The sequence below is a fragment of the Corythoichthys intestinalis genome, chromosome 1 (assembly GCF_030265065.1).
Source record: "Corythoichthys intestinalis isolate RoL2023-P3 chromosome 1, ASM3026506v1, whole genome shotgun sequence".
NCBI classification, from domain to species: Eukaryota; Metazoa; Chordata; class Actinopteri; order Syngnathiformes; family Syngnathidae; genus Corythoichthys; species Corythoichthys intestinalis.
In genome coordinates, this window is record NC_080395.1 from 66,295,773 (window position 1) to 66,316,541 (window position 20,769).

Here is a 20,769-nt window from a genome sequence, read left to right on the forward strand (position 1 = left end):
CTCAAAAGTTGAGCAGTTTTTAAACATATTTTGTTTGGCCTATCCAACATTGAAAAAAATAGTAATAGATTTGTTAGAAAACTTAATTTTGGCAAAATTCCACATTCCCTGTGTAAAGTATGTAAAATTCCACATTCCCTGTGTAAAGTGAGAAAATCAAAGACCAAATTGTCATGTTTTTGGAAAAATGTTTTCTTTATATTTGGACAATTTCGGTTTCTCTTCAAGGCAATTAGGACCAAGAGCCTGCAAACAATACAGCTTGTGTTGAAAATAATCCTGACACTTTTACAATATTATTATTCTGTTGTAAATTTACTGGATGTATGTGAATTGTTCAGCCCATGTTTGTATATTTGTATTTGTTGTGAATGAAGTTTAAAAATAATAATAATAATGCTCGGTTTCTTACTGTGCGCCAAATGAGCAATACTATTTCAGCATTTCTTACATGGCCGAGTTGGGGCAAACTGACACACATAACACTTATGTGAGTGCGCCATACATGCACAGTCCAGAATTGGTTTTGATGCTTCTGCGCATCAGTTTGTTCAGCGTGTGTCGGACAGCAAATAGTGCGCGTAATACTTTAACGGGGGGCTCAATAGGCCTTGGGGTGGACCCTGAAAAAGTGCCTAGAAAATGAGTTTCGTTCCACTTTCTGGGCACTACTTGTTCAATGCATTTTTTGATAGATAATACCCTTCTGAACTTTGGGTTAAAAGTTCACCCAACGTTTCCCTTCACCAATTTTGTCAAAAGCCAGGAATATATACATAGGGAAATAACAAAAAACGAAAATCTGGTGCTGCCATTTCTGGGTGTAAAATGTCTTACATTAAATTTGGCAACACAAAATCTTTCTCGAATGTCATACATACATGTACCTAATATCAGAAACAAGTATTGGTGGTTTAGTATACTCATATGTGAATTTAGATCATTAAATGTAGCAAATCTGTGCAAAAAAAATCACTTCAACTAGAGGTGACACCAGCACATGAAGCACATATGTTACATTTATCTAAAAGCTTATGTTTTATATATGAAAATAATTCACAACCTACTATGTAATGAAAGGTACACAAGAAGCAGCACACATTGGCCAAAAATGGCTGAAAATCCTACCATGCACCTCATAACTGGAACAAGGCAAAATGGACTGGATGAAAATAAATGCATTAAGAGCCCAGATAATTGTAACAAAGAGTATTTATTAAAGTGTCAGATTATGTCACAGCATGTCATTTACACCCCCACCCCTGCCTCACACACACACACAAAAAATATATATATTTACATATATCAAATGTGCATTCACAATAAAACCATGGCACTTCATTGGAACATCCATCTTTTTTGGCAGTCAAATTGAACAAAGGTCTATGTTTTGGGAAAAGGCAATACAGACATTTTTTTTGTTTTAAAAGGGTTAAAATGGAGAGTACCATCTTGATAATGAACCAAAACTTAGGACAGATTTTACATGGTGGGTGATTACTCATCAATATCACTATCATCAGTGTCATTATCCCATGTGCCTCTTTCTGTTTCCTTTGAAATATTTTCACAGTTCTGGCAGTGGCATAAATCTGTACAAGACATTTTTGCAGACAAGCATGAACATCTTTCAGTCTCACACTTGCTTATCTTGCAACCACAGTGGACTACCTGTAGCACACTATCTGGGGCATGATTTCTAGTCATCCATTTTACTGTTAATTCACCATCCTCAATGTCCCATCCATTGCCAATTGGTGAAGGGGCACACATCAGCCCAGTCAGAGAATGTTGCATTACTGCTGCTTGGTAGTTTGCCCTTTTGCTGTGTTGGAAGAGAGCATCACTTGTTGGAGGAATGGACAGTTCTGGCAAAGCTGACGATGCCATACAGAATGCCTTGTATCTTGCATAGTTGACATTTTTGGCAGTTGACTGGCCATATAGATGGCACATATATTTGCTCAATGCCTCAAATGTAGACTGGTCAAGGTTAAAACTACTACTTAGATATGTAAACGCAGTCAGGTATTCTACTTGCTGACAAGCAAGAGAAAATGTCTTTGTTTTGCCCTTGCCATGAAAGGCCCTGGTCGAGTCACAACCTGTGAATGTATGGATGCCAAAGAGGGCTGAACAAACACTTGGGCCCAGAGCTGGTTTTCCAACCTGATGTTGTGCTATCCATTTTTTCAGTGTCACTTTCTTGGCTTACCTCAGTAGATTCGGTAGCTGATGTACCCGATGACTGAGGTATCCTGTCTAAAAGTTTGTCTGTTGTTGATAATGTCTCAAAAAAAAAAAAAAAAAAACATTTCAGACATGTTGCGCTGGAAAGGGGTGTGAAAAACCAACTGGAGGAAATCGCGCTTCAATCTTTTCAGCAAAACCTACCTGAAACAAAGTTAAAGGGAAAGATGAGCACAAGACACACATATTCACATCACACACACCCACATTCACTCTTGCACTTATATTTCTCATTCACACAAATACACCAAAGAGAACAAAATTAAACATTCTCTCAAAGCCTTTTTTATTAGAGACTAAATTTATATAAAACATTTTTTAGTATGAAGATTTATATATTACTTGTAGTCTGAAGCATCAAGATCCTCATGGTTCTTCACGGTGTTCACGAACAACCTTTTTAGCTTGTCCATTCTGAGCACTTCTTTGTCAACGATAATCCTTTGACGGACCACTTGTTCACAAAAGAGTTTGTAGCTCTCAGCATAGGGTTGTCTGAAACACACACATACTTTGGATGTGCAAAGAGTAACTCTTTCAATGCTTTGGCTAAAGGCAAGCAGAATACAAGTGGCATGTTGTTGACCAATGCTTTACCTTTGAAATGTGTAATTTTAGCAAAGTGTCAATGGAATAGTGCAATGTAATAACTCATAGTTCTTCGTCCCTCGTTGCAGTTTCTGCTGCTGTTGACTTGGTTAGGAACCTGGTGTAATCTCGGTAACAGGATTTATGGTATCGCACCTCCATTGCAACACAGTCTTTGTCTTTGATATGTTGAAGGATTGAAGAGTCTTTCTTCATCTCTGCTGCCTGCAGCAACCGGCCTTTACACAAAAAAGAATTATAATAAGTCACATCACCGCTTTTCACAGTATATGCACATCACGGATTTAAAAGTAAAGGGTTTGTTGAGGTTGGTGGGGAGTGGGGGGGTGTAGCTGTGATCTATTATTGTGAGGGGCACAGCTAACCCGAGTTTGGTAACCACTGCTGGATTCACTCGATAAATCATTCAGCAGCTCGCGTGTTTACTAAACTATAGCCTTAAAAATTAACAAATTATTTTCAGTCCATCAATAAATATTGGTCATATTGTAAATAAAAATGGACGCGTGTGTGTGAGGCACATACCTGCCGACAATGCCTCTGCTTTGGCGAGATGATCCCGCTGCCGTTTGCCTTCCGATCCCAAACGAGCATACTTTGACACTTTTTTACAAATGATGCAGATGGCTGGAAGGACAGGGCCAGCAGAAGCGATGGGCAAACCTGAACGGGAACGAATTTTTTTCTGGGAGTTTCAGACGCTTCTGCAACTTCGCTAGTACTCGCAGGGGGGTCAGAATGGCTCGCGGCTGCAGATGGCTCTCCCCCAGTACGTGCGAATTTTTTCTCAGCCTTTAACACTTTCTGTTTATCAGTAAAACGCCGGTAGCATGTAGTGTGGAATCCAGCGTCACCAGGAATATTTTCAAAATCCATATCCACGCAATGTTTGTATATTCCTGAAAGATCCTTGTTAGCGCCGTGAAGACAAAGCCACTTTTTAAAGCAGGTTCTGTACGTGTTCCACCGTTGAAAAGTGACGTCCAAGACGTCCTCATTCTTCACGGAAAAAAGATGCATGTAGCATCGTTTATTTCCCACTTTCTGCGCTCTTTTTAACTTTTTTCTCCATTCGCTCGTCTTCGCTCTCCGATGTTGCAGTCGCCATTTTGATATCTGGTTGTTATGGTGAGGAGAAAGCGGCTACCTGATTGGCTCATGTGACCAAAATCACACCACTCCCGACCTAATGGCACTACGCGAACACCAGAGATCAATGCGCCTCAACGCAAAAATACTCCCGGGGTTTCAACACCGTCAACAAAAAATTGACACGTTTTCAGAGGGTGAACTCCACGGATTCTTAGAACTAATAAATCTGTTTTATGAAGAAGAAATTATTTAGTGCCCCTGGTAGCGGAGCGAAACTGAACGAAAAGGTAGGTGACCTGACGGCCTACAATGGACAAAGGCAGTCTGAACAGGCACGCCAAAAAAAAAGATACAACATTACTGTAAGTATTATCAAATTAAGACTGTTTTATTCTAGATTGTATCCCTAGAATAAAGCTGAATGAACACACGAGACGAGCGTCTTCTCTTCACATCCTCACGTCTCCATTTATTGTTCAACTCTTTCTTCCTTGCAACCCAACCACAAGACCTGCAGTACGAACCTAACTTTATAAACCCGTCGCGGGAAAAAATATGAGGATCAATGTTTTTAAAACCAATTAAATGGCCTTCAGGGATGTGATCAAAATCCACTCAAAAATATTGATTTAATTTACTCATTGGCTGCCATTGACTGTGATTGATGAAACAGATCCGCTCTAAAAATGGAACTTTTTACAGTGACCACATACTAACCTGATTATGTTTATTCTGAATATTCAATATATAAGTACCAACAATCAGTGACAGTAATCCAATATAATAAAAAGAACAAAATATGAGTATTTGGCATATTACCACTTGAAACATTGAAACTAAGGAAACAGCATAGACTTCTTAATATATAGATTTTTAAAGTCTATGGGAAACAGACCAAAAACCTTCCTACTGCTGTAACTGCTTGATTGTTATTCAATAAATTAACATAATCGCTGCAGTAGGCGGCGAAAGACGTCCAATCAATGTTGATTGGGAGAGGTTGGCAGTGATTGTCCCAGTAAAAATGAATTGGTCATCTATTGCTGTCAACGGCACTGGAACAGGCACAAAATTGTAAGACGGTTTTAAAAATGTAAATGTAAAACTATGTGAAGAGGTGGTTGTCTCCTTGGTGAGCGTGGCACCGGTGAACGACAGACATTCCCACTGTAGACAGACGGTGTTGTACTGTTGGATGTGGCCACAGAAACACTGGAGGAGGCATTCTGAGAGAGAAAAAAATACAATGAATGATTAAATAAAAATAAAAAAAAGCCACTAAATGGATACCACAACATAGACATGGAAAGAAGCCATACGCTGGCATACCATCCATTTTGATTTATTTGGGGTATTGTTTCCCAGCAATCTGCGCTTGGGGGTTTGTGGTGTTCCGTACAGAGTCTCCTCTTCAGTCTGCTTGCTTTTCTTCAGATGCTATTAAGAAATTGGGAAGAGGAAAGTCAACTAATGTGTAAAGCAATTGACTCAGCAGAAAGCCTTACTCTTTCTAGTTTTTTTCTGTCTTTCTCGGATTGATGCACTTGCCACTGTTCTGCCACATACTGAAGAAACTTCTGGCCATTAACCAAAAACTCACTTCCTTGCTCACTTTCAAATGCATCAATTTGGCCTTTTAGTTTCTTTTTCAGCTTAAACAGAAGAAATGTCATTTACTATTTGGTGTCTAAAACATGGGCATTGGGGCGGTCTTACCTTTGGCAGATTTTTGCGCAGTTCAGCCCGTTGCTTCTCCTCTTTGAGAAGATTTCCTCCTCTATTTTTAAACCTTGATGGATCTGTTGCTTTTTTCTGAAATTAAAATGAAGCCATCTTAGTTCATACCTTTAACAACATAATATGTTTTGGAAACTCATGAGTGTAACAAACATGTTCAAAGTAGGGCTGTCAAACGATTAAAAATTTTGATCGAGTTAATCACAGCTTAAAAATTAATTAATCGTAATTAATCGCAATTCAAACCATCTATAAAATATGCGATATTTTTCTGTAAATTGTTGGAATGGAAAGATAAGACAAGACTGATTTATACATTCAACATACAGTACATAAGTACTGTATTTGTTTATTATAACAATAAATCAACAAGATGGTATTAACATTATTAACATTCTCTTAAAGTGATCCATGGATAGAAAGACTTGTAGTTATTAAAAGATAAATGCTAGTACAAGTTATAGAAATTTTATATTAAAACCCCTGTTTTCGTTTTATTAAAATTTGTAAAATTTTAGTAGCTCGCCATTGTTGATGTCAATAATTACACCATGCTCACTCATGGTACTAGCCCATAAAATCAGTTGGACCCAAGCGCCAGCAGAGGGCACCAAACACCAAAAAACAAGTAACAAGCGGGCATTACACTGTACTGTCATTTTAATCTGTTTGAGCGGGGCATGTACGTTAATTGCGTCAAATATTTTAACGTGATTAATTAAAAACAAATGTTAACGCGATAATTTTGACAGCCCTAGTTCAAAGGTTTTGAAAATGAAATATACTATTGTTCAAAGGTGGGCCAGGGATTGGCAATCCAGTCATACGTCTCAGTTTTTATATTAAATTATTGAATTTCTGATTTAAACAGAATTCTGGTGCTTACTAGTCTGTTGCACCTCATTCAAGTGAGGCTGTTATCGGCAGCGTGTCAAAGTGCTAGTGAATTCAATTGCACTCACTCAATGAAGCATTTACTAAAGACAAACATTTTGTTGCGTTATTCTTGTTTAAAAACTGTTGACATTAAAAAAAAAAAAAAAAGGTAGGTATAACCGATGCAAAAAGTAAAGGCAGCTTGTAACACACCAATTGCGTCTGCGTTGCCACCATGTCATCATAGTGAAACGCGGCTGTTAAAATCAAGCAGCAAGTGCACACCAGTTGCAGAGTGGCTGTGTTTCAGACGCATTCCAGAAGAGGTTTAACGCATCGCACCCGAAACGAACAAGTTCATTATTTGTAACGAAACGCAATTCTCCTGCGTCAATTGAACTCGGTAGGATTGGGCAGACCGGAAGTCACTCGTGTAAAAATAAGGAGGAGTCGGTCAATTTTCAAAAAATTATGAATTCGTTTTAAACAATTTCTACGTGGCGCTTTAACTTGAAAAAAATTAATCAATAAAGCTTTATAAAACCCTTCATAAGAAAAAAAATCATTGAGGCATTTCATTTGTAAAATACATGTTAAAATCTTGTCATGGCAATTGTTTTTCTCTTTAGCACAGGACTTCTTTTTTTTTCTACCTTTCAGAAAGAAAGCTGACCAACATGCGGGGTCTGAAATGCACTAAGTTGTTGTATTGTTATCTTTAAATTCTACTTTCACACGATCTTGCAATCCTCGTGTCGATCGAACTGCTCCACAGACGCTCTGCTCATAAAATGCATCCTGTGGAAATTGGGGGCGAGTGTCAGCCGTGCATTGACGTGCCAACAATGCTGACGCGCCTGGTGTATTACCGAACTAAATGTGGGACCTTTACTCCGTAACACTGTTGACAAAAGCGGAAGAAGTAGTACTGCAAAAAGTATAGTACTGTAACATTTTTGGAACTTTTGCTCAAATTAAAAAAAAAAACAAAAAAACATTTTTTTCCCGTATCGGATTGGTAATAGACCCCAATCACGTGACGTCACAACTCCGCCCCCCTGGCTGGTGCCGCCATATCAGCTCATCGTGTTTACATATTACCGCTACGTACATTCCTCCTATTACTGTGTGTTTTTCTGCTTGTCTAAGGAATCACCGCCTAGTAAACGAACCCAAAAACCTTCCTGACAATCGTTAACATTGATTAATCAAAATGGTGAAGGTACGTGTGGGGGTTGGTTGCAGTAACAGAGAAGATAAACGGTCATTTTAGTAGTTGCTGGGTGCCCATTGTTAAAAGGGCAAATCTCTTAAGCAGCACCGTTTGTTTATCTCGGTCCATGATGCGTTTGTGTCGACAGCCGTTAGACAGCGGCGAAAACATCAATATGATGCCAACACGGTCGCAGACGTCATCAGACGGAGACCACGAAGCTCGTTGCCACGGTCGCGCAGCAAGAAGGTGAGCGCAACAACAGGTGTTGTGCCGAAAAATAGCCGCCCTGCGTGAAATGTCCCCCCTGACGGGAGGGCCCACACCGAAACGACTTTCTTGTACCGTGAATATGTATTATTTTACTCTGCTTGAACTAATAAATGTCATACCTGTGTGATTGTCATTGGGACATGGTAGTGAAAACCTGTAGACTAATACATTTCTGTTCAAAGATGGTTATGTGGCCCAGTCCACGATTTGTTACTAAAGTACAATACTAATATTTTGTGGAATTTAATTATTTAAAACTGATCTTACAGTTGTAAATCCATTACTGTAATGCGTCCATGAAAACATTTGATGTTTTCACGTCAATAAAGCGTTATAAATAAGCGCTCCCTTCAAGGGGACATTTCACGCGGGGCAACCATTTTTCGGCACACTCCGGCCCGTTGTCGATCAAGTTTCATTTTTCAGTCATGACAACGGTGACGCTCAGCTGACCAAATGTCGCTTTATATTCGGGCCGGTGCCGATTTTGGGTAACCGACTCTTCATCATGACATAAACTGGAGTATGATTGGAAATTTTGTGGTCTCAGGACGAGCTCTGACGCACGGGACGGGACCGGTGAGATTTTGGCAGAACACCGGACGGGAGGAAACATCGGTTTGGGCATCAAATATGGATCTGGCGACTGGATCGACCGAAGCTTTTCCAAATAACGGCTTTTATGCAACTCATCCAATGAGTTTACAGCGTCTGAAAGCACCGGGGCTTCCATAATTCGCAAGTGAATCCACCTTTAGAAACTACGGTCATTGACAATACCGACACACAATGATGGACAATCAATATAGCGGCACAATACAGCGATCACGTGATTGTGTGACGTTGGTGATTGGGGACTATAGGTATCGTCAGATTCTCAAAAACAGGTGACTCGTAGAGGTGGGAATCTTTGGGCACCTAACGATTCGATTACGATTACGATTCAGAGGCTCCGATTCGATTATAAATCGATTATTGATGCACCACAACCCCACGCCCCACCCACCCACCTCCGCTTTTATTTATTTGTACACTAGTTCCAATCAGGCTAAACAAACTACTATTTCAGTATCAAGTTAACCGTTAAAAACAGTAAATAAAATACCGTTAAAGTTGTTAAAATTGCTCCCGTTATTCCATAATTTCCCTTCTGTCTAATTTCGACGTGAAAGTTTTAAAACTGTTTCATCATTTAAAGACAGATTCAAGTCAAGATTTTGCCGATTTGTTTTTTTTTTTTTTTTTATTTGGATAAAAAGTAATTCGGTTTGCTACAACAGAGCCTTCTAGAGAAGTCTACTGCTTTAAGATGCTGCCTGTTTACTAGCGCGGGAAAGTGTCATTTCGCCTCTAGTTTTTGGTATATGATCTAACAGGGCCGTCATCTGTCATTTCACATCTAGTTCTAGATATATGTGATATCTACCATAGCCGTATGTTGCCGTATGTTTGTAGCAACTAGCAACTGGGCGCTGTTTGTAGCGGCTGACGGCCGAAGTCAGGTATTATTATTATTTTTTTTTTTTCTAGCAGCATGAGTTGAACATATTTACTCTCGCTCCGTTCCTCATTGCGTCCTGAAGACCGCGCTGACTGTGTTTTATTTCCGCTATACCTGGTATACTTCAATAATCGGAATTTGGATGTTTGTGAATAGTTCTCGAATCTTCCACGGCCAAAACGCGAATAATCTAAGAATCGGAAATTTCGCACGCCTCTAGTGACTCGGGTACAAAAATATGTGATCGGGCCATTCCTGATATAAAGTCATGGTTGCCATTCTGAAGGTGTCTTTGCACCATCATAAGGCGCAAAGACGTGTGGGTACAGATTCTGAATTGCAACCGTGACTTTACATAGTTAGTGAATTCAAAACTCGCGTGAGTGTTCTGTGAATTTAAGTGTGTAAAACGTAAGCACTTATTTTGCTTATCAAAAGGAGGCTTAACTCCTTTATTGGGAGAAATATGCACCAAAGAATATAAATATAATAAAGTTAAGCTGATACAATCATTTCAAATGTCAAAATGTGTCTGCTACTTCTAGTGTTGTCTTTTATGTGGAAATTGGGTCAAAATGGCTCTTTGAGCCTTAAAGGTTACTAACCATTTGTTTGGATTCATCTTGGAGGGAATAATCACCAGATGAGCGGTTTTTGGGAGCAGCTTGACTGTGTGGCAAGCAAGAAGCGCCCCATCATCATGCCACTTTAATGTATGAGTGGGGGTTTTGGGAGCATGGGGTGAAAATTCTCCAGATTCTTTAAACAAATTAGAAATTTGCCAAAGTCTTGACTATATTTGCTATCCGCTTTGCTGCTCATGTGATAAATGAAAGTGTGACTTTTCATGGACAACACAAAATTGTCTGGGTGACCCACTCCAAAACTTTGAGGAGTAGTGTATAGTTTATCTGCGAACGTTCTATTCATTGCGTGACAACGCAGCTTTAGCCGTTTGGTTGCTGCATTGTTTGTATTTTCACCATTCAACAGTACTCACGTCTAACTCCAGGAAGAGTCTCCAGTTTTCTTTCCACTGATGAACCCCATCAAAAATCTCTTTGTGATTCTCATAATGCTGCCTCAAACGCTGAATCTCTGCATCATGCAAACTTAGTAGCTCCTCGGTGAAATCCTCTAAATTATCAAGTCAAAAAATGGATTAATCAAAACAGGCACCAAATACCAAAATTTTGATCGTGAAAGTAAAACTCACGACTAAAATATGGGGAAAATTCCTGCCGCTGCTCAGTGCTGAAGAAGCACTTTTCCCAAAACACAGCGATCTCAGAGCGCATGGCATCAGTGACATGGCAAATATTGTTCCGTTTTCGTTCCTCCAGACGATCTATCCCTGCTTGCAACTGAAAAGGAAAAGACAAGTGTGAAAAACAGCAAAAGTAATAGCTAAACCGTGGTTACAAACTCAAAGTGTATAAGAATGACCATTGTCAAGTCATCTCACCGCCTTCAGATTACTCTTCTTGCACATGACCATGTGTTCCTTGAAGACTTCTCTTTCCTCCTGCGACACCTGCAGTCTGTCCCACAGCTGCTGGATCTTATCCCGAAGGGCCTCACATGCTGCCTCGTTCTCTGCCTTGTCTTTCTCTAGCTGTAACCCAACAGTTGTGGCAGATAACACTTACTGATTCATCGTTTTGATATAAGCCTAAATAAGTTTATTCATACGATGTCCATCTGAAGCAGGCGTTTCCACTGATTTCCCTATTTCGCTGTCCTGTGTGTAAAGTAGACGCTAATAGTTGAACAGCAAGCTCTTTGATTTGTCCAGAGGCTTTGAAAGTGATGATGTCACCAACGTCTGAGTAAATAGACACTTTGGAAATGGCAAAGTCTTGCTTTGGTGAGTTCTGCCTGAAATGGCCACTGAATAATCCAAAAGTCATCAATTGTTAAGGTTATTCCAGAATTGGACATCAAAATTCTTGAAAAACTCTCCTTCATTTTTCTGGAACATAAGAAACTATCAAATGCTTGAGGGTAACATCCATCATGGCTATAAGCATAAGAACATGTTTGAATGTAACAGGGTTGCAAATGTTAGCTTTTTCTCAAGATTACCGGTACAAGGACAATTGTTTAGCTACTTATTATTGACCAAGAGGACAGGTTTACCTTTATAATGAAGAAAAAGTGCATTCTTAGCATATGCATGTTCTATATTATAAAAAATCAAAAACTAGAGGAGAGGTCAAAATCTGCTGTAGCCATTCTTTTGGAAAACCAAGCATATCATGTGATTCACTGCATCTGTCTTTTACCATGATAAAAAGGTTATGGTAAATGTTGCAAGCATATTGTGGGACACAAGATCCACAAATGATAATAATTTGAAATAATATGTCAATTAAAAGAAATGTTCTCACAGCTATAAGAGATTAAATAACAACCTCCAAAAAATAAAAACGCCTTGTTTTAGCAATCAGAAAAGGAATATGCTCTAGACCAGGGGTCGGGAACCTACGGCTCGCGAGCCAGATCTGGCTCTTTTGACAGCTGCATCTGGCTCGCAGATAAATCTTTTAACTATCAAAAAAAAAAAGTTTCGTTGTACTCTTTTGCGCATTGTGGGAAACGGCGAAGGTCACCGGTCATATGCTGGTGTTGTGGAGTAATGACCAGACCTGACTTTTGCAGCGTATGTTAAATTTTAATGCTCCGACAACACTCGCGCAGTTCGCACTAGATATCAAATAGCAACCTATATTTGCTACGTTAGATCCCCCCAATTCCCATGCCATTGGCTGCGTGAGCACAGGGTGATCATGGGACACGTAGTCCATATACTACAACCTGTAACTAGAAAGCCGGTTCAAGTAATTTTAGTGGGATAGTGGCAAACATTCATGTCGTTGTGTCTATTTATCTAGCAATCGCATTGGCAACGCACATGAGGCAGAGGCACTGTTCAAGTGAGGTCGCTGTATTTTGCTGTTGAAAATAGCGGCCGATGTGCGCATGTGCGTGAACCAAACTTGTTTTTAGTTTCGTTTTCCAGTTTCTCAGCTTATTTTAGAAACCCTTTTGAGAAGATGGTAAAAGAAAAAAATACGAGGGGTATCGTACTTTTCAGCAGGAATGAACAGAGGAATTTGCCTGTGTGGAGTTTTTGATAAAGACAAGATGATTAAAATGGATAAAGACTTCACGATCGTACCATCATGATGTCAAATTGAGGCAACCCAAGTGAACGACGTAAATAAATGCGGCATCGTTTCATCTCTTGCTTTGGATGAGTCAACAGACCTAAGTAATTTATCTCAGTTCAGTGTGATTGCAAGGTTTTGACTATGAAACGGACAACAAGAGGGGAGGGTTTATGCATGTCCTTCACTGAGTTCGCTAAACAAAAAAATTTACCCATGGATAAACTTGTTTCGGTGTGAGGAATCGTGGCGCTTTGTGAACATCAAAAGAGACGCATCCGAAGTTTCTCAATGCCTGTCAAGTATCAACCAGAGTACAAAGCCATCAGCAAAACCATGTAACACCAGAAGTCGCATAAATGTTAAGAAATACTCATCATTGATTAGCAACAGCATAACAATATTATAAAGAATTCAGCGACTTATTGCACTTTAAAAGTGTTGAAATTACATAAAATGCACACATTACTATTACGTTTTTTTTTTAGTTTCAAACATATTGTATGGCTCTCACGGAATTACATTTTAAAAATGTGGTGTTCGTGGCTCTCTCAGCCAAAAAGGTTCCCGACACCTGCTCTAAGTAAGTATTTTAAGGTTACATTTGCACTTCATTTCTTACTTAGCTTAATTTCAAGCATACACAACATTTATAAATCAGACTAAAATCCATCTCACCTTACAAAGAAGCAGTTTGAGTGAAGTAATATTATCTCGAGAGAGGCAGAAAAGGTCTTCTTGCTTACAGACAACGTCCTTCTCAAAGCTGGTCTCTGGGATGTAATCCAGGTCCTTCATGCACAAGATGATCTGCTTCTTGAGGCCCATTAATTGAGCATAGCGATTTGCCTGTCCATGGAGAGATGATGATCTCATTTATATCCTGGTAGATTTGGACACATCAGTACCAATAATGCTTCCCATCAAACCTAGATATGACTACATAATAATGATCTAAAACCAGCAAAAATTCGAATGGGTGAGGTAACATGACTTAGCAAGCAGTATCAATAGTGTGTGCATAAACAGGCACAAGAAGTGCTTGTCAAAAGGAATGTTTACAAGTAGAAAAATAAAAAAATGGCTTGAAAAAGAAACGATTTTTTCCTAGTTAGGCAAACTGCAGAGCGAACCAACCTTCTCAGCATTCTGGTTAGCTATATGTTGCTCAAAGCTATTCAGTTGGTCCTTTGAGGGAACAGAATCAGGGGAGATGCAGAATGGAATGGAGCAGAGGATGTCACACAGCTCCTGGTCCTGCTCCCGCAGAGCCTTCAGCTGCTGCATGCGACTTGTCTTCTCAGTTAAGAGACCATCGACTTGGGTGCGGAGGCTATTCTCTTGCTGGAGCATTGTAAGACCTACCTCGTCCTGAATCAACAAAGATGAATCCAAACAACAAGTTCACTCCTCCAGAATATGGGGTTTTAACTTTTTTGTGTGTTATGTACTCATATTTATACTGTATGTTCACTTATATGCATTATGTACCCTTTAATTCTCAATCAAAGCAATCATGCATTCATACATTCTGGTTATTTTTAACATAAAGCTTTTGGTGCCATAAAAGTGAGCCCAGTCATCTTACTCCTTTCAAGAACACAAAATAAGTAACATGGTCCCCCTCAGTCTAAGCAAGTCTTTGCAAATCAAATAAGGGGAAGTCACAGATTTCTCCCAGAACTGTTGACCAATGGTTTGAATGATCAAAGTAAATGCGCCCTAGATTGTAAAATATGAGGTATATATTAGAGTAAGATTCTGAAATGTGTGTGCCTCATTCATTAAAACTTGTGTTTATTGTTTGACTGCACCGTGAGACTCTCAGTATTTGTGTGTCAACGCCGCTTTTATTAAAGCCTCCAGAACAGAAAACGAATGCGCGCCGTTGTGGGTACGAGGCCGAGAGCCAACGCCAACATGTGTCATGTCACAACAGAGGAGTTGAAAAGGGAATGTGAAGACGAAAATAGGACCTATAAGTATGCAATGTATTAACTTTCGATTCAATGTTATTTTTTTTACATTGACGGTTTACACAATACAATGCCTCTAACGGAAATAAAAGTCATATGACGCACTGCTCAGATTAAGCATCACCAACTGGATTTCACCCTTTGTACTTGTTGGAAGACCTTTTATTAGAAATTTCAAAATCACAAGTCCAGCTACTTGAAATGGACATTGTTTAACAAATTGCTTGGGTCAAGCATTACTGTGTACAACATCTGATACAAAGTAACAAATAGTACACAACCTCTCGGAAACCCTATATGTATCATATTCAATTTTACTAAATACCTTCGAACTTTACAGTTACCTGATGTATAGGAATCTGAAGGTCAAGACAGAGCTCCTCCAGTTGATTTTTGCTGTCCTGAATACTGCTCATAATTCTATTCCTCAGGGATTCCTCTTCTTTGATCATCATATCTCGTAAACCCTAGTGAACAGAATCATCCTTAATGCCATTCATCTAGTGACAATTAACCAAGCATTTGTGCTATAAGAAGTACTTGCAAAATAATGTATTGTCAAAGCAAGGGTGTAGGTTTGGTCTCAATATTGGTAGGGACGATATAACAGCATAACCTGCATGTACACTTTTTGCTGGGGACGAGACATTAATAAGACCAAACATATTTGTTGCATGGGGGTCAGGGCTACATTTCTTACGAATATCAACCTAATTAATTGATAGGCTAAATGATCAATGCAAAATAAGTCTGTATTGACTTATGCTAACTTTCATATGTATTGGTTCAGGTGATAAACCGTTCGATTCAAACCTTTGTTTAAAAAAAACAAAAAAAAAACAAAAAAAACAACAACAAAAAAAACATTTTGAGAACATAAATGTATGGATTTTATTAGCAAATTTAAATGTCAATACTAAGATACACAATAAATACAAACTTGTCAATAATCTGTTAACTATCCAGGAATGCAAAAAAAAAAAAAATAAACATTTGTCTTAAGACCACTCAAAATTGTCTAATTAAATATAACTGGAAAAAAAAAAACGTTTTAGTCAGGGAATAACAAAAAAATAAAAATGGAGCCTTCCTTCAGATAACGCACTAGTGCTTTTGTCCACAAGCACAGCCAAACAACAGAAAATGAAAGCTCCTTTTGGATGCTTGAAGGCAACATAACTAGAACAAAAATGACAATTGGGGAGAAGGAAGTAAAATTCAGTTCACAAAATTTCTCAGTTTAAGGAGAAAACACATACAGGAGGACACTTCTCTCTAAGTAGCTTCTTACTCGAGTTTTTCAGGTTAGCAAATTCACACTGTTTGATGTTAAACTAACTGTGATGCAGGTCGTATTTCCAGTAGCGAAATTTCTGGTGTGTCCCCCACCTCCACAACATTGGCATCTTTTTACATTACTTACAGTGGCTGCTGGTGCTGCCTGCTGGAAAAAAAAAAATTACAATATCCTCCTCTTTGATGTTGTCAACATGTTCTTTAAGTAATAAACCAATCAAACATGCATTTTGAGGGGAAAAATGGACTGGCACATTCAGCAAGTGAAAAGGGGTAAATGTATGTAAGTCTGACAAATAATTCACTTAACAATGATACAATCCTTATCCTAATCCTTATATCCTTACGGCATATGGGAAGACAATCTAATATAACTGAAGTCATTATATAATGCAAATAAGGTTGCTTAGAAGTTGGTGGGGACAATATGATCATCCTAAAAAGTTGGTAGAGTTATGTCCTTACCGTCCCTATGTAAACCTACGCCCTTGATGCACGGTACACTTATATATTGACCAGTGACGTGTGGTCAGGGGAGGCAGGTGAGGCAGAGCCTCACCTGTCATCATGACAAAAAAATAATTATAGCATCAAATTTATATTAATATTTGTCCATTGCTCTTTATGTATGACTCATTTCAAACATTTTTATCGTCAAAATCGCTGAATTTGCCAATTTCCTGTTCAAATAAAGAAATGAAACGAGAGGTGCGGCAGCAATGAGTAAAGCCTCACCTCTGATTGCGCAATCCATAACAAACTGGGTTGATACATGGAATTGGAGCATGCTGGTTGCCGTACATCTGCATGTCGCCATTATAATGTTTCCAGATACGTTTCTTTGACCTGATTTTCCACAGTCTGGCTAATGTCTTTAACCCTTAAAGTTTATGTTTGTTAGCGACATATTTAGTTTTGCTGATGGGAAATAAAACCGCAGTGAAAAGGCACAGGTTGCGGCAGATAGTACTCTGCCGCACTGAAAGGGGGCGTACGTGAAACTGGACTTTCCGTCAAAAGTGGACGCGATTAACACCACACCGGAGCTAAAAGGTTTGCTTCAAACTGCGGGACAGAAGATAACTCGCGCTTTTCAAACTGAGTGGTACACCCGAAAAGACTGGCTATGTGGCTGTCCTTCGAAAAATCGCCTTTGCTGCTTTCCCTGCCTTTTCTTCTCAACTTGTGCCAATGTCTGGACTAACACGAGATATTGTGACATTAAAAAACTACCACGAAGCCTCAGCAAACATGAGAGCTCGACCACTCACATTCAAAGCCTGATTGCTTTAAAAACTTTTGGAAGCTTAAGGATCGATTTGGCTTTGACGAACAGCGGAAGCTCAACGGTAGCAGCCACAACGCCCAAGGTAAAGGAAAACCGAAAGAGTTTGAAAGACCTCATTAATGCAACCTGTATCCTAGCTAAACAGGAGTTAACATTTCGTGGTAATGATGAGCGTGTAAGCTCTTCTAAACGTGGCATATATGTAGAACGATTACATGGTTTTGCTGAGAAAGATGAAAGGTTAGCTAGACATTTGGACACATCCACTGTGTTTTCTGGCTTGTCAAATAGAACACAGAACGATCTAATTGAAGCAATCCTCTCCATTGAGGCGGAGAGATTTTTTAAAAGTAAAGGAAAATAAGGAAGACTTTTACAAAAAGGGCGTAGGTTTGCATAGGGACGGTAGGGACATAACACTACCAACTTTTCAGGATGCTAAAATTGTCCCCACCAACTTTTAAGCAACCTTACCTTTTTTGCATGATATAATGTTCAGTTATATAGAGAATTTAGATCTTTCAGTAGTTCCATATGTTGTAAGGATAGAATTGACCCTACCATTATTAAGTGAATTATTTTCATTATGTTTATGTTTGCTAATAAAAACCAGACATTTATTCAGGAAGTTTTCAAAATGTTTCTTTAGTATTTTTTGAGAACAAAGGTTTGAATCGAACAGTTTATCATCTGAACCAATGCACGTAAAAGTTATTATCAGTTGATAAAGATTTATTTTGCATTGATCATTTTGCCTATTAATTAAGTTCATATACATGAAAAATGTGGCCCTTTGCCCCCTTCATCCAATCTGTGTGGTCTTATTAATGTCCCGTCCCCAGCAAAAAGTGCACCTATAGGCAGGTTATGCTGTTATATCGTCCCTACGAATGTTGAGACCAAACCTATGCCTTTCCAAAGTAACGCCGGTTTTTGTGGTGAAGGACAGGCGCAAGACCACAAACAGTTTTAATTTCAATCTTAGACTAAGAAAAATACAATAGAATAATTAAAAACTAAATTTTGGCCTTAAATAAAATATTCTTTGTTTTTCTTTTCACACTTTTTGTTTAGCAATCTGTAATAAATTGATTAAAGTATCAGAATTAAAAGTTTTAAAAACAACTGAATATTTCACTAAAGGTCAGAATTGAATTCTGTGGTTTTGTACACCACTCTTTACTCTCATTTATGTTGCATGAATTATAGAATTGCGACGGCCAACACATTCAGTGTGTAGAGCAAATGCATGTTATTTTCTTACTTTTACGTATCGATAATATGTACCGTGTGTGCGTGTTTTGTGAAGAATGCTAATGAGATATGAAATAACCAGTAGCCAATTGAATCAGCTACCCTTTTTGGTTTATATATTTGGAAATCTGACACTAAAGGAGTCAGTGCCTCACCAACCATGAACCTCACCGCACGATATTGACTTATATATTGAAACACTAAATAAATTAATCAGAAGTTTAAATTTTCCTCATCCCGTTTGGGTTGTTCCATCTGCATATTACGTTGCAGCCAAGTGTTAGGTATTGCACATATCTTTAATAAAAAACACGTGTGGTTTTGATCAATTTAGCACAACAATATAAATATTCTCCCCACCTTTATGTGATTCTTCACAACATTAGTTCTTTGTAGTCTCTGATCCTCTGGTATTCCGATCTCCTCCCAAATGTCCTTCAGGTGGCAAAGAGTTTTGCTTAGGCATGACACAGACTCAGCTGCGAGTACCTCACTGTAAAAATAACATTTATTAAATAAATAGTTATAGTACAATTATAGGTAAAGCTTATTTTTAGTGGTCCCACATGCATTCCCTTTCATCCAACGCTAAACCCTACCACTCGCGTCATGCTTTCTACTTCTATACAAAATTACATACATTTTCACACGACACTAAAAAAAAATTTCACACAAACATAAAACAAAAATTTGTGTATGGAAGTAAAAAGCATGACTAGGTTGGTGGGGTTTAGGGTTAGATGAAAGGGAACCTTCAAATCTTACCTTCTCATCGTTAATGCTTTTGCGACTGTCAAAGTTCGAAGAAAAAAAATAATTGAAAAAGAATCAAAACTTAAAACTACAGCTCGTCACGGTTCGTGGTCAGTTAACTGTTCAGTGGTCCGTTTATCTCCGTCGTTCAAAACACGCGACGCAGAGCCGTGGAAAAAGAGTTGCGACTACAGATACGCTCGAGCCTCGAGCCTTCCTGCTCGAATCCGATTTGAGCAAATGAAGTAGTCAAAGCAGTATTCCGAAAACTATACATACAAATACATACATACGACACAACCACGCCCCCAAGAAATTATACTTAAAAAAAATATATTTTACAAACCTTTCCTTCCTTTCATTCGGCACAATTATTTCCATTTTATGATTTTGGAAATCCTTATACTATGTAATAAATAATATACCTGTTCCCAAGCACTGTGTTTACTGTACCGTAATATTTATATATATATAAAAAAAATTCAAACAATACAGTTACTCCCCAACATCTAGGACGAGCCACTTGCAAGACTAGCACTGTCACTGCCGTGGATTATACTGCTTTGAACACATCTTCACAGACAAAGCAACGACAAAGGCTTCAAAAGGTCAACTTTAATTGTGTAAATCACACTTAATGACGACACAATCCCACGGTTGAAAGAGATAGACGACATCCACTATAATACTAATAATTATGTACATATATATAATATATGGACAACATCCACTCAATTCTATTGAAGATATGTAATTCTGTAGCAATTTGAGAATGTTAGTTTTAAAAAGAAACGTGCACACTGTTTATCCGGCAGATGAAGCTCTTGCAGTGTGTTAAATGCCTCGGAGCAGTGATTCAGTTTAGGGAAATTGTCTCAAAAGTGGTTCATTTTTTCGGAAAGCCTCGGTTTCTTAGTTGCGACAGGGACAAAACACTAGCAACTTTTCAGGATGCTCAAATTGTCCCCACCAACTTCCCATATGTTTTAATTTTTGTAATTGAACCCATCATTATTAAGTGATTTATTTTCATTATGTAATGTGTTCAGACTTACATGTACCTCTTTTACTTGCTGAATGTGCCAGTCCATTTTTTCACCCCAAAACGCACATTTGATTGGCTAATGACTTTGACCCCCTCCCTCACACACGCACGCACGCACGCACACACACACACACACACACACACACACACACACACACACACACACACACACACACAGACACCCACACATTAGATATTAAAGATATTAGAGATATTTGAAGTTTTTTTTGCAGCCAGCAGCAGCCACTGTAAGAAATGTAAACATATGTCGATGTTGTGGAAGTGGGGAACACACCACTAATTTTGTTACTGAGAGTCTGACCTGCATCAGAGTTAGCATAACATTACACTGTGTGAACTTGCTAACCTGGAAAACTCGAGTAGGTCGCTGCTTAAAGAGTCCTCCTTTATGTGTTTTCTACTGTTAACGTTAATT

The 20,769-nt window shown here is 38.7% G+C and overlaps 1 protein-coding gene across 3 annotated transcripts; it reads right to left on the reverse strand.

Moving 5' to 3' along the window:
• Positions 1–1,099: 1,099 nt before the first annotated feature.
• Positions 1,100–19,839, reverse strand: LOC130927548 (protein regulator of cytokinesis 1-like). Of its 3 annotated transcripts, none has more exons than XM_057853472.1 (16): positions 19,635–19,839; positions 18,896–19,028; positions 15,042–15,164; positions 13,859–14,092; positions 13,400–13,570; positions 12,936–13,016; positions 11,017–11,166; positions 10,768–10,915; positions 10,552–10,688; positions 5,668–5,763; positions 5,457–5,603; positions 5,281–5,388; positions 3,385–5,177; positions 2,848–3,077; positions 2,593–2,745; positions 1,100–2,394 (listed from the first exon to the last, which is right to left on the reverse strand). In XM_057853472.1, exons 1-13 carry the CDS (start codon positions 19,667–19,669, stop codon positions 5,037–5,039), a joined length of 1,704 nt encoding a protein of 567 aa, XP_057709455.1. In that variant the 5' UTR covers positions 19,670–19,839; the 3' UTR covers positions 1,100–2,394; positions 2,593–2,745; positions 2,848–3,077; positions 3,385–5,036. The 3 variants fall into 3 exon arrangements, with proteins under 3 accessions (XP_057709455.1, XP_057709463.1, XP_057709472.1); XM_057853480.1 differs by lacking the exon at positions 19,635–19,839 and adding an exon at positions 19,301–19,624 and having other exon boundaries at positions 1,102–2,394; XM_057853489.1 differs by lacking the exon at positions 12,936–13,016 and having other exon boundaries at positions 1,108–2,394; positions 19,635–19,838.
• Between the last annotated feature and the right edge of the window lie 930 nt (positions 19,840–20,769).

What these genes read in the sequence shown, in the direction of transcription:
- LOC130927548 (XM_057853472.1), bottom strand. Translation starts at nt 19,669, where the DNA reads ATGGAAATAATTGTGCCGAATGAAAGGAAGGAAAG. An exon ending in ACAGAAAAAAACTAGAAAGA is followed by an intron (nt 5,389 to 5,456) that starts GTAAGGCTTTCT and finishes ATTTCTTAATAG; the next exon opens with CATCTGAAGAAAAGCAAGCA. An exon ending in CAAATAAATCAAAATGGATG is followed by an intron (nt 5,178 to 5,280) that starts GTATGCCAGCGT and finishes TTTCTCTCTCAG; the next exon opens with AATGCCTCCTCCAGTGTTTC.